The sequence below is a fragment of the Trichomonas vaginalis genome, chromosome III, assembly GCF_026262505.1.
Source record: "Trichomonas vaginalis G3 chromosome III, whole genome shotgun sequence".
NCBI classification, from domain to species: domain Eukaryota; phylum Parabasalia; order Trichomonadida; family Trichomonadidae; genus Trichomonas; species Trichomonas vaginalis.
In genome coordinates this window covers 7,926,486-7,939,594 of record NC_067205.1, presented here as the reverse complement: position 1 = coordinate 7,939,594, position 13,109 = coordinate 7,926,486, and the positions used below count along the sequence as shown (strand labels likewise).

Below are 13,109 nucleotides of genomic sequence, written 5' to 3'. Positions count from 1 at the left end.
ATTATGTTCTTAGACCTTAAATTTAATAGCAAAAGATACCAGAATTCAATCAATTTAAGCACAAAAATCTTCAAATATAAAAATTTCGGAAATTTCTCTTTACAGCAATGCTTTTTATAGTAATATGCAGATGTTGAGTGATTCAGTGCAATTACCATATTACATTCTTGGTCTGAAACATACTTTTTTCATTTATTTTTTTTTGCGTTCCAAATGTTATTATTTTTTCAATGTGAAAGCATATTAAATGATAATAATGCAATCTTAAAACGTGCTTATAGAGAGAAAGCCATCGAGTTTTATGCAAGTGGGGTTTCATCGCAAAGAATTAATGGCACAATCCAGCCAACAAAACCAGAATATGCTTTTGACCAGATAGATAAGAGATATGATTGGTGTTCTAATTGCGGAAAACACCAAAAGGACTTCCCTTGGATAATTTTCTCAATCAAAAATCATATTATGAATTTAGAAGGTTATTTCCTCAAGGCAGGATGCTGTTATGATGGGTGTTGCTGTTATGATGAATCAAAGCGCTGTTGCGAGTGCTGTCTTTTTAGCTGGTCCTTCCAAATTTCAAATGATAATATCACATGGAAAACAATTCACAAAGTTGAACGCGATTACGAACTACATCATTGTAGAGAGAAAACATTCAAATTTACAGAAGTCCATAAGGCCAAATTTGCAAGATTAATTCAAGATGAAACCTGCTATGGAGATCCTCCATGCATAGCACTAAACAAAATAGAACTGATCGGAAATTACGAAGGTGGCATGCCAATAGTTAATGATCCAGGAGAAATAGAAAATGATGAGGATGATGTAAGCATAATTGGTCATATATCAAAGAATTCTATGCATTAAGTCTTTGTCTACTAATAATTACCTTTAAAAACTATCATTATTTGTTTTTCAATTTTTCATTGCTTTTATATTTAAATCGAGTTTTGTTCAATAATAACAAATATTTTCAGCCTTCTCATTCCCAATGCTTTCTTAATTTCTTGAAACCTCATAAAATATAAAACAATAAAAATGTTTGTCATTAAATTGATCATAAAATTTTAATGTCCTGCTTCCTTACTGCTGTAATACATATAGGACGAATTGATTTCAATTCTTATGGGGTTTAATCTCCGAAATAAATCAGATTTATTAATAAATTGTTTTTAAATTCAGCTCAGTAGTTGATTTAAAATGATTTGAGGTTTTATTTCAAAACAGTTAACTTGAAATAAAAAGAATGTCAATTTTTCCAGTGTCACACGAGTTTACAATAATTTCATGAACAAAACATTGATATCGCGATAATTTGGAAGAGAATAGTTGTTAACAATTAAAAAAAGTTATGAAAATTATAACTCGTAGCTGTCAAATCATTAAAAATGATTTCTACATTTTGTAACAGGATAGTTTCCTAATTCCAAAGTGATATTTTTTTTTAAAAAATCTTAATTCAATATGATTTGAAGTTTGAACTTATGGAAAGTAATCGTTAACCATCAATAAACAATATTTCTCCTATCGGGAATTCCTTATATCGTTATATTGAATATTTCAATTCAATTTAATAAGTCCTACGATAATGCTTTTGAATTTTCTCAATGTTTTATTATTTCAATTCCCGGTAAAGTGTCAAATTAATATTTCATGACTGATTATCCCGAGTACAGCACATTTTGGGAAGGTCAAACAGCCAATGTTGATACAAATAGTTCTCATGGTCGTTCACCATACTATGAGAACACTACATGGGGGAATGGATATCTTTACGGGTGCACATTTGAAAATCTGCAAAATTGTTTCGTACCGAAATGGCTCACAAAAAAAGTGACAGAAAACCTTAAATTGCGCGGCAATTTTAATTAAAAAAATAAACATTAATTTTTGTGATTGATATTATGCATTTTATTTATATTATATAAGATTTAAATTTAGGGGAAAAATTGGAAAAAAAATAAGATTGGAAGTCTTTAGGTAAGAAGGAAAGGGCAAGAGATATATAGTGTACCTATATACCTCTTGCCCTTTCATTCTAAGTAGAAATGGGAGAAACTTTGTCCGCATCATAAGTTATGCGGACAAAGTTTCTCCGATTTCTAATGGGAATTGCAGGCTATGAGGCACTATATAATCAGTACCTCATAGCCTACAATTCCCCTTATTAGACTTCCAAACTTTGAGTTAATGTCTTGACATTAACTCAAAGTTTGGAAAACTTCTCGTAAGAATCAATCGTCAAAAACCTCGATTGCAGTTATATTCATTGTGTTAAATTTGATTTATTTTGAAATTTTTATAAATTAAATTTTATATAACATAAAGCGTTATGAATTAGTATTTCCATATGAATTTTATCTCGAAAATAGTAATTCTGTACAGTTATATTTCGGTTAATTTTGGAAATTTCTAGGAATACTTTAAGATAGTATGATTATATATAACTCTGCCTTCATGATTTATTTTAGCTTTCGCACAAAGCCAATCAATATCAATCTCTTCTGGAGAATGTCTTCTCATCTAGAATATTTTCAATACTTTACATACAAACATTTTTATTTCTAAAAAACTTTTTAATTTTTTCTAGGATATATGAATGAAAATAGTTAGAACAAGATTTTGAAGCTCAAAACATTAAAAATTATTAAAGATTTGTATAATATGATTAAAAATGGGAAATAATATGAGGCAATATAAAGGAATATGAATATTAAATAAATATATCTAAATAGAAAGAATCAGAAAAATCAAATTATTGGCGCCAAAAATGTCACTTTTTTGTGAGCCATTTCGGTATGAGATATGCCGATTTGCTAATGTTTATTCAGATTCTTATGGTGGTGCAATTTATTGCGAGAACTCCAATCTTTATGTCGACAAAAGTGTTGCAGACACATGCTACTCTACATGCGAGAACAGTGGTTACAATAATTTGAATAAGCAAGATATCAACAAAGGCCAGTTTATTCATGCAGAGAAAGGTGGCCGATGCATTTTAAATCGAACCACCATTACGAACTGTGCTCCCAATGACAAATTAGGATATTTTCCACAACGACCTTTACATTTCCAAGTTGTTCATTCTTTGAAACTTAATACTATCAATCTTTCAGGCAACCATTTGACATGGGGCTCAGGCTTTGCCTTAGAGGGCACACTCGAGAGTGCACGATACATCAATATTGACTCATCCAGTTCAAACATGGTTGCAATTGAACTTGTCAACGCCCCACAAACGACACTTGAATACGTATATCTCTCTAACATTGACCAACAATGTTCAGCTAACGCATGCAATTTAGGCTTACTTTATTTCACTAATTCTCAAGCCAGATTTAATAACGTATTTATTACCAATCTTCCTCAAAACTATCTAATCTACAAGCCAAACGATCAATCCTCATCATGCACATTTAATAACTACAAACTCTATGAAGGTGCTAAGATAGATGGAATTACACTTGAAACAGAGGCAGCAAGTATTGAACAAAATTCAAGAAATTACATCACTGAAGAAGAAAGACTCCGCTTACTCGGATTACTAGAACCATCTACCTCCACATCCACATCTACATCCTCAGAAGAAACCACTTCATCTTCAACAACAACATCCTCTGAAGAAATCACATCATCATCAACAACAACATCCTCTGAAGAAACAACTTCATCATCAACAACAACATCATCTGAAGAAACTTCATCATCTTCAACAACCTCTTCCGAAGAAACAACTTCATCATCTTCAACAACCTCTTCCGAAGAAACAACTTCATCATCTTCAACATCTTCTGAAATAAATCCAGATCCAAATATTCCAACACCTTTACCTGAAAAACCATCCGAGCAAACACCATCACAAACGCAAATTGCTACCAAAGGACCAGATTCAAATACAGATCCAAAGAATAATCAGAACGAGAAAATATCTGGTCTTCCAAAGAACACATTTATTGCAGTAATTGTTTCTGTAATCGTTGCGGTTATTATCATAATCGCTATAGTAGTTTTCCTTATAGTCCGAAGAGCTAAGAATAAACCGCATGATGTCACTAGCAGCGATTCTCCATCTCTCGAAGATGAAGATTTCAATGCACCTACACCTGAAGCGGAAATCGACGGACTTGTAATTAATTTGTAATTTTAATAACTGTAAACCATTCTTCCAACAAATTTATTTTTTGTTATTTGAGTTCTACTTACAGTAGCATAAATTAGGACAAATGTGCGCATAATTCAATAAATTAAAATATATCTGAAATATTTTCTTTATATATCTTTTCCAAAGATATCAATTATGCATGGTTCTAACATTGCTACTTCTTACATGGATGTATGTCAAATTTTATTAAAAAATTTAAGTTTAATCGTTTCAGCATGTTATGAAGACTAGAATGTAAATATCTTTTGCTTATCTCCCCACCATTTTCATCAACTTGATAAACAAAAGTCAAATATTATTCTATATTCTTTTGCGATTTTGAGCGTAATCGATTCATTGATTCAAATTCAAAAAACCTAAGCGTTACATTATTAAGATATTCAACCATGAGTACAAGATGAAAATAAAAATTATCATGGAAATGATGATTAATCGAATTCAAAAAATTCAATGAGATGCTTCAATAAAAAAGACCTTACACTAACCTTATATGTAAAAACAATTAACTTTCATGATATATAAACGAACAACGAGTAGTAAACAAATTCCGTTTAAAAAAACAAAGAATCTTAATATAATTACGAACAAATCGAGGAATATCTAATACGCTATGATTTGTTACAAAATACAAAAATATAACTGAGTAGGTTAACTCACAGAGAGTAGATTTTTGGCCTTCTCCTAGCAGATTTTCGAACTTCTGCAGGTGGTTGAACAATAGAATGCTTTGGGAATTGACCGCATGAATTTTCTACACGTAAAAGTCTTGGAGATCTTCTAACCTTTGTACTGAAGAATGGTGATTCTAGTAATTTACTTGCAGATGGCCTTTTTACTGGATCTAGCTGAAGGCATTGCTGGATAATACTCTTAACAGGGAGCGATACAGTACTTGGAATTGTGTAATTTACAGTTGTGATACTTCTCATAATTTGAACGATATTCTTTCCTTTCCATGGGATAGAACCTGTAGCAAGATAATAACATATGACTCCACAAGACCAAATATCAGCTGACTTAGAATCGTAGTTCAGGTGATTGATACATTCTGGAGATGCGAACGCAACTGAACCACAGAACGTTGCTCTCATTTGGGAGTTGTTGTCTGTGGATAGACCAAAATCAATTAATTTTATGGTATTTGCATTAGATATTATGATATTATCTGTCTTCAAATCTCGATGACTAATTCCTTTGTAGTGAATGTACTGGATAGCTGATAGTAACTGCTGCATAATAGATAAGATAGCGCTATCGGTTAAGATTTTACCGCTTTCCATGTAATGTGTAAGAGTTTCTCCACAGCATAATTCTTCAACAAGGTAAAAGTTATCTACATCTTCTAGGAAATCAATGAATTTTACTATGTTTGGGTGATTCAATGTTGGGAGGACTTTGCTTTCGATATCCAGGAAACAATTTTCTGATCGGGATTTTTTGATAAGCTTTATACAGCAATTATCGTTGGTATCATTGTTTTTAGCACAGTAAACTGTACTTGATGCACCTTCACCAATTGGACATAATAGTTGATAGCTTCCAATTTCTCCCATAACCAACAAAATGCCAAATTTTGAGATCTTTATTCGGTTTCCCAGAAAAAAATAAACGAAATGTGAGAAGGATTTAATGTGAGAAATCAATGGTGATTGTTTTCTATAGAATTTAAATGTCTAATAATCCAAAAATGGATGAATAACATTGAATAAATTCAATGTCAATAAATTACGGTTAAAAATCATTTGTTAATTTTGCAATTTAATATTTCATATTAGTTATCATTCTATATTTGCATTTTTATTAATTTTCAAAAGATAAAATTAATTGTGAGTAATTTGTTCCAATATAAAATAAAATTTTGGCCAATTTTTAACAGATCATATCAGAATTAATACCAAATAATTATTATGAAAATTTAATTTGACAATGTCCATATTTTTTGAGAGTGAATCTTGCGGTTGATTTTATTATGCGAAAATGCATAAATGTTAAAGCCGATAAATGTACATCTATTTCTTTACACTTGAAAATACATTTTGCTGATAAATTCAAAAGTTCATTGATTGTTACGGTTTTACTTGTTATTGAGAAATGATATAATTGTTACTATATTCAGTTGTATGAATTGATTTTTAGAACTGATTTACTCTTATTTCAACCATGTTTTGATTCAAGATTACCTCAGATAATAGAGTTGTTAATAGACAAACAAAAATTTTGCAAAAGGGAAAGAAAGATATTTATAACAACGAAGTAAAAAACAAAATAGACAATTTTTGGAAATTTGATTAGACCAACATTTAGAAAGGACTGCCTAATACATCATCAATCATAAGTGTTGAGTCACCAACTTCATTATCTATAATTGGAATTGCTAAATAGTAAACAAGAAAACTCATCACAAGAGGTTCAAAGAAAATATAGCCTAATTTGTAAATAAAGTCAATATATTGCTCCAAAGTTGAATCTCGATAACTCAGATGAGCTAAATGATAAAGTGAATATCCCCATTCGAATCCAAGTGAATCAAACACTATGCTAAGCGAATAAATGAACAATATTATTGATATAGCGTTTCTGGTTTCACTAGAAAACAAGTTGTAGGAAATTTTCGAAAAGATAAATGTAGCTGTAAGGATAAATATTGAAAGACAATGCAAAATGTAATAAAAGTAATTAACCACAGATGGTAACGTTACAAATGCTATCTGAAATATCTTTTTTGAGTCGCTAACGTTTGATATTAGAAGACTAATTTTAAGTAAGTATGTAAGAGTGAAGTAAATTTTGAAACCAATGCAAATATATTTGAAAATGAAGGAATAGGAGATATCAAGATTTACTAAAATAGTTCCAATTTCTGAAATGTAAGAAGACATTGCAATATAGTACACATCGATATTGGCAATATACAACCTGAAAGTTAGTGTGGATTTTACTTTGTAGATTGAGCTGCTAACCAAAAATTGAGTAATATTTGCGAGAGTGACGTAGATAATTATGCATATTGTAAAATGCAACTCTGGACGCTGTCGAAATTTGAAAACATTTGGATTTCTTCGAATGTAAAGAATAATCATGAAAATGTAAAGAGAAATAAAAATATTTACATAAGAATGAAAACTGTATAAGATATAAATGATATTCTTTGTTGATAATAGTCATGTCTGCATGTTATTAGTGAGCAGTCATGGAGTGATGTCGATGGAAGTTTTGCAACATCAATGAGATTGCGTCTGAATGTGTTGTTAGTGCTGTCAACAAGAACACCGCAGCGGAGGTTGTCGCAGCCTGAGAATGCTGATCGGCTGACGACTTTGACACAAAGAGGGATGTTGATAGAACGTAGGTTAGTGCAGTTAGAGAATGCATATGGACCGATGGTCTCGATGCTGTTGTCTGGGATTGTGACACTAAGCAAGTTCTTGCATCCAATGAATGCACTGGAAGAAACACTACGAACGTTCTGTGAGAAGCTGAAGTACTTGATAGGTGACGCAGGAGGGAAGCAGATGAGCGTGCTACGACCTTTGTTGAAAAGAGCACCGTTGTCGACTTCGAAGAAGTTGCTGCTGCTGCTACAAAAAATCTCGCGAAGTGATGTGCAACCGTCGAAGACGAGAGTGCCGATGCGCTCAAGAACACTACATTCACTGATAGTGAATGTAGTAAGAGATGAACAACTGCTGAATGCGTAGTCTGAGATGTTAACAACAGTGCAGCCAACTTCGAAAGAGATGAGGCTTGTGCCTTCGAAGCTGTTATCACCAATGGCAACAATGTTAGGTGGAAGTGTGATGCGACTAAGATTGTGACTGTGGCTGAAGCTGTATGCGTCGATAAAACTCTTAGTGCTAGAAGTTGAGAATGTGACTTCTTCGACACCGGAGAGAGAGAAACAGTATATGCCGATGTAGCTAAGACTTGATGGGAAACTGATTGACTTGAGACTAAAACAGTTGCTGAATAACTGCATCTCGATCTTTCGAAGTCCTTCACCAAGATTAACATCTCGAAGATTGATGCAGTTGAGGAATGAACACGCCCAGATGTCGTATGTACTGCCACCGCCAATGATCATTCGTTCAAGAGATCTGCAACCATCAAAACAGTGCTGACCAAGACTTGTGAGTTTGCTCCCAAATGAGATGGATGTTAATGATGAACATCCTGAGAACGCATACTCACCAACACTGACAACTGATGTTGGAATGCTAATTGAATTCAAATTAATATCATCTCTGAATGCGGAAGATCCAATGCTTGTCAGATTATCACTTGATTCAAATTCGATACGAGTAAGGACCGTAATAGACTTGAATGCTTCATTGCTGATAGTCTTCACTGTCGATGGAATTAGATAATAATCACTCTTGTTAAGACACATATTCAAGATAGATTTATCAAGATTGTAGAACATCAATTGGTCATCAATACTAACTTGTGCACCTTCGGTAACATTGATAACAGGACTACTAGTTACCCACCCTCCTCCAATATTCTTTATTGTTGATGGTAAAACTACACTCTTCAAATTATTGCATGATCCAAATGCTGCATCTCCAATATCTGTTATTCCATATGGAATAGAGATATTTGTCAATTGTGTAGAGTAAAAACACTCTTTAGGAATTTCCGTTAGTCCTTTTCCAAATGTAATGGAAGTAATTGGGCAGAGAGCAAAAGACTTTTGGCCAAGGGATGTAACGGAATCTGGGATTGTAATTGATTTCAAATTCGAGCTTGCAAAAGCCCATCCTTCAATAGTCTCTAAGCCTTTATTCAGTGTTACAGACTCTATAATGCTATTCACAAAAGCTGAATTTGCAATCGTTTTAACTTTACCTGGGACTGTAAATGTTTTGCTTAAAGCTGGAGGAAATTTTATTAATACTGTTTCATTATAACTATAAAGAACTCCACCAATGACTTTGAAATTTTGGTTTGATACGTCACATTCAATGGTTGTGAGTGTACTTAGATCTTCAAAAGCACTTGCTTCCAAATATGATACATACCTTGGAATAAATATCGACGAAATTTTTGTACTTCTTAGGGATCTCCATTCAATCCTTTCTAAAAGTGAATCTGATGGGATATCAATTTGGGCAAGAGATCTACAATTATGAAAGCAGGCTGATCGTAGAGCTTTTACTGTCTTTGGAATAGAAATAGATTGAATCTTACAGGAATAGAAACAATATGGAGCTATTGTTGAGAGAGATTTAGGAAGAATGACATTGGATAATGTTGTGCATCCAGAAAATGCATATTGACCAATTGTTGTCAGTAATTCACAATGACTGAAATCAATAGCACTAAGTTTTGAACAACTATAAAAAGCACACTCTGAGACTTCTTTTAATTGTGATCCAACTGGAAATGTGACCGATTCTAATGTTGTTGCACTTCCTAAAAATGCACCTTTCGTACATTGGATGCTAAGATATTGTCCGTAGATTCGTTCGCATTCAACTTTTAATGTAAAATCAACAACATTTGTTGTTGTTTTTAATGTTGTTCCCTCATACGGATCTGATTCTGTCATTTGTTAGCAACACATGACCATTTCAAATATTCGATTTATCTCAATTGAGAGGTATTGAATTTTTTTTTGATATATTAAGACGATAAATTTAATGATTTAAATAGGAGAATATCTCATAAACTTGAATCTACATCAAGAGCTACATTTAAAATCAATTTATTATCATATTCTTCTTTTTTGAAATGAAAATTCGCTAACATTCTCACATCAAACTTCATATTTTCTTTGATTCCCAAAAAAAAAATTAAAATTCCGTTTTTTATTTTAATGGAAAGCCATGATTTTTCGCATATAGATAATGTTTTGGCAGATGTAGATAGATATTTAATGGAAAACTCAACAATTTCTGATCCCCAACTTAAAGAAAATCCTCCTACAACAAAAAATCCGGCGCAAAATTTATCTCCTGTTTCTAAAGCTCATAGTGACATTAATTCAATGCTTAAAAGATTTAATGTTGATCAAACAGAAGTACCTCGCCAACCAAGAATCAACTTTAATTTTGATACAAACCAATCTTCCTCAATCGAATCATCATCTTTTAATTATGAATTAGAAGCTGGGCCTAAGGGAAGTCCCAGTTATAAATTTATGAATACAAATAATAATTCTTTTAATCAAAATACTTCATTCACAAATTCTTCAAATTTATCTCAAAAATACACGACAACTCAACCAAACACAACAGGATATGATAATTACCTATACAAATCTCAAAATAGAAAGCAAACGATTTCAAGAGGAAGAGGTAAAATCCAAACTGCAGAAGAAATCGAAATTGAGATGCTCCAAGCTGAGAATGCTTCTTTATTGCAAGAACTTCAGCAATACCAAACACAATTAATAAAAGTACAAAATCGAAATTCAGAATTATTGCAAATGATAGAAAACAATGAGTGTGAGCTCTATGAAATTAAGAATAGAAAATGATAACAAGCAAATTATCAGACGAAAATATAAATTAAAACAAAAATATGCAAATTCAAACAGATAGATGCAGTGTTGTGTAAATTATACTATACTTAATGTCTTTTGGCACTAAAAATTGTTTGTAATTTTATTACGTGGGCATTTTGGATAAAGTATTTCAACTTTCATGAACCACTTATGTGAAAATTCATAACATTATTGCATCAATATCAATTTACAACCAACAATGCATTCTTTTATTCCGAATCAAATAATGCTTGTTTTATTTTCAACTTAAAATATTTCCAATTTTTCGAGGGGTGAATGGTATAATGGTTAGTATTGTTGATTGTGGCTCAATAGATCCGTGTTCGATTCACGGTTCACCCACTTTTTCCCTTTTACCCACATATTTTTTGACAAATTGATTTTTTATCAGATTTATCATCATTTTGTTTTGAAACTTTTCACTTATTGAATACATTGATTTTTAAAAGATTTCAAAAGAAATTTGATTTTTTCATTTTTTTCCAATCTACAAAATCAAATATTATTATTTTAAACATATTCTTTATTCTTACAAATCGCTGATTTTAGCTAATTTTTCTTTTTCTTCTTTTTATCATTTCTTGATTTATTTTGTTCTCTTTTCTTTTTCCATTTTTCGTATAATTCTTCACCATAAACATCAATAACGAATGATATGGCGAACGATACGATGGTTGCAATAACAGCAAACGCGATAGAAGCGTAAATTGTTTTTGGATACAAAGAAACAGCGTTTCTGTATGCTTCAAAGAATCCTCCGAACAAAGTGTTGATTAAAAGACTCATTATTGTCTCAGAATCAACACTTCCCGGCCGACTTTTTGAAGCAATATTGTCTTGATTATTCGCTTCTTGTTCTTTAAGCTTCGGAATGAAGTGTATCTTATTCCATTCATGAACAGCTGTTTCATTACTGCCAACCCATATGTTATTTATTCCGACATTTTTATCAACAACCCATAACTCGTAACCAATCGAAACAATTGGCATAAGAGTGAAGTTTATGGGCTCAGTTGTGTAATTAGGGTTAGGAATCTTCCTCGGTTCCCATTCTCCTTTGTAATTTGGATTATCTATCAATTTTGCATGCCATTTTCCTTTGTATTTCTCATTCTTCACGAGTTTTCGTGTCCAGTTACCGCAATGATGATTGGAACAGTTCGGATTCAAGACAATTGGCGGTTCCCAGTCACCCATAATTATTTCATCCCAATCTTGAGGTTTTGTAGCGTTAGGATCAGGTATATACATTGATTCGTTGACTTTCCAGTCCGCAGGCATCGTATCATTGACGTCTTCGATGTATTCTGGTTCTGTTTCATTCCAGTCTTCAGGTTTTGTCTCGTTTGGATCGGAAATCTTCTTTTCAGGCCAATCCGATGGTTTTTTATCTGTTAGATCTGGTATTTCTTTCGGAGGAGTAATCGGAGGATCGAAATCATTCAAAAGATTGCCTTTTTTGGCTTCGGAATCATCAATGAATACCGAGAATGTATTGTCTGGTCGAATAATCAATGTATAAAGATGGTTTAATTTGTCACCTTTTGATTCTGGAGGAGATGTCATATGATGTTCTTTGATTGTGTCCTCGTGTGGCATTTGGAATCTATAAATGAAGTGAACTTTGTTGGTTGTTGAGCATTTATCAGGTCCAAACATGATAGAATACTTTGTTTCGTTTGTTACGTTGTTTTGGTGGTAATTTTCAGACGAAAATAGCTTTGCATAGCCTCCAGAACAATCATGGGAGTCTTGGCGTCTGATTTCGTATTGAAATACAAAAGTATTGTTTGTTATGTTAATTGGAGTTTCAAAAGGATGAGAAATACCAAAGTATTTAGGCCCATCCTTCATGAAAAGAAGTGTTTCGTCATCAAGACCTGTGGGAGACGCAGCTCTTATTGTTCCCCATTGTCCTGTGTAATTTTCTGCTTTTGTGACTATCCATTCTTTCTGCCAGTTGCCTCTGCCAAACTGGTAGAAGTAATCATAGCCACCTGTTGGCAACCTCTGGATTTCAACCAGAAGAGATAACAATATTAACATTTGTCACTTTTTACGATAAAATGTGACAGATCTGCTCAAATTACAACAGTGAAGTGAGCAATTTCATGCATATAACAAGATAAAATTTATTGTTATTACATATATTAACAATTGCATGCGGAATTTAGCCATAACTATATAAATTCAAATTCTCGCATCACATTTGATCATAAAATCAACATTTTTACATGATTATTTCAATTTACTCATTCGGACTGATTGCAATGATACTAGTAAGACATTCTAAATATCCACAATAATCTTAAATCAATTTATATATTCTCATTATCATTGAAGTATCTCTAACAACATTATATAGATGCTATTAAATCCATTAGCAGAATCTATTGAGTAACTTAAAACATGCATATATCTCTAAAAAATTGATCAATAAAA

The 13,109-nt window shown here is 32.3% G+C and overlaps 7 protein-coding genes and 1 non-coding gene across 8 annotated transcripts, besides 1 other annotated feature; 5 read left to right on the top strand and 3 right to left on the bottom strand.

The window, feature by feature from the left end:
* Window positions 1–213: 213 nt before the first annotated feature.
* TVAGG3_0661790 (uncharacterized protein) lies at window positions 214–867 on the top strand (the record flags this gene model as incomplete). The annotated part of the gene is made up of 1 exon (XM_001319581.1): window positions 214–867. One exon carries the CDS (start codon window positions 214–216, stop codon window positions 865–867), a length of 654 nt encoding a protein of 217 aa, XP_001319616.1.
* Window positions 868–1,653: 786 nt separating this feature from the next.
* On the top strand, window positions 1,654–1,872 carry TVAGG3_0661780 (uncharacterized protein; the record flags this gene model as incomplete). Its single annotated transcript, XM_001319580.1, has 1 exon — window positions 1,654–1,872. One exon carries the CDS (start codon window positions 1,654–1,656, stop codon window positions 1,870–1,872), a length of 219 nt encoding a protein of 72 aa, XP_001319615.1.
* A 112-nt stretch (window positions 1,873–1,984) lies between these two features.
* Window positions 1,985–2,188: a mobile genetic element.
* Window positions 2,189–2,616: 428 nt separating this feature from the next.
* TVAGG3_0661760 (paired immunoglobulin-like type 2 receptor family) lies at window positions 2,617–4,221 on the top strand (the record flags this gene model as incomplete). Its single annotated transcript, XM_001319579.1, has 1 exon — window positions 2,771–4,141. The coding sequence occupies one exon, from the start codon at window positions 2,771–2,773 to the stop codon at window positions 4,139–4,141; it is 1,371 nt and encodes a 456-aa protein (XP_001319614.1).
* A 78-nt stretch (window positions 4,222–4,299) lies between these two features.
* TVAGG3_0661750 (protein serine/threonine kinase protein) lies at window positions 4,300–5,825 on the bottom strand (the record flags this gene model as incomplete). Its single annotated transcript, XM_001319578.1, has 1 exon — window positions 4,816–5,715. The coding sequence occupies one exon, from the start codon at window positions 5,713–5,715 to the stop codon at window positions 4,816–4,818; it is 900 nt and encodes a 299-aa protein (XP_001319613.1).
* A 1,443-nt stretch (window positions 5,826–7,268) lies between these two features.
* TVAGG3_0661740 (uncharacterized protein) lies at window positions 7,269–9,760 on the bottom strand (the record flags this gene model as incomplete). Its single annotated transcript, XM_001319577.1, has 1 exon — window positions 7,269–9,710. One exon carries the CDS (start codon window positions 9,708–9,710, stop codon window positions 7,269–7,271), a length of 2,442 nt encoding a protein of 813 aa, XP_001319612.1.
* A 217-nt stretch (window positions 9,761–9,977) lies between these two features.
* Window positions 9,978–10,640, top strand: TVAGG3_0661730 (uncharacterized protein; the record flags this gene model as incomplete). The annotated part of the gene is made up of 1 exon (XM_001319576.1): window positions 9,978–10,640. The coding sequence occupies one exon, from the start codon at window positions 9,978–9,980 to the stop codon at window positions 10,638–10,640; it is 663 nt and encodes a 220-aa protein (XP_001319611.1).
* A 297-nt stretch (window positions 10,641–10,937) lies between these two features.
* On the top strand, window positions 10,938–11,009 carry TVAGG3_0661720. Its single transcript has one exon. It is a non-coding gene; the product is annotated as a tRNA-His (tRNA).
* Window positions 11,010–11,167: 158 nt separating this feature from the next.
* TVAGG3_0661710 (chaperone protein, calreticulin/calnexin family) lies at window positions 11,168–12,713 on the bottom strand (the record flags this gene model as incomplete). Its single annotated transcript, XM_001319575.1, has 1 exon — window positions 11,217–12,713. One exon carries the CDS (start codon window positions 12,711–12,713, stop codon window positions 11,217–11,219), a length of 1,497 nt encoding a protein of 498 aa, XP_001319610.1.
* Between the last annotated feature and the right edge of the window lie 396 nt (window positions 12,714–13,109).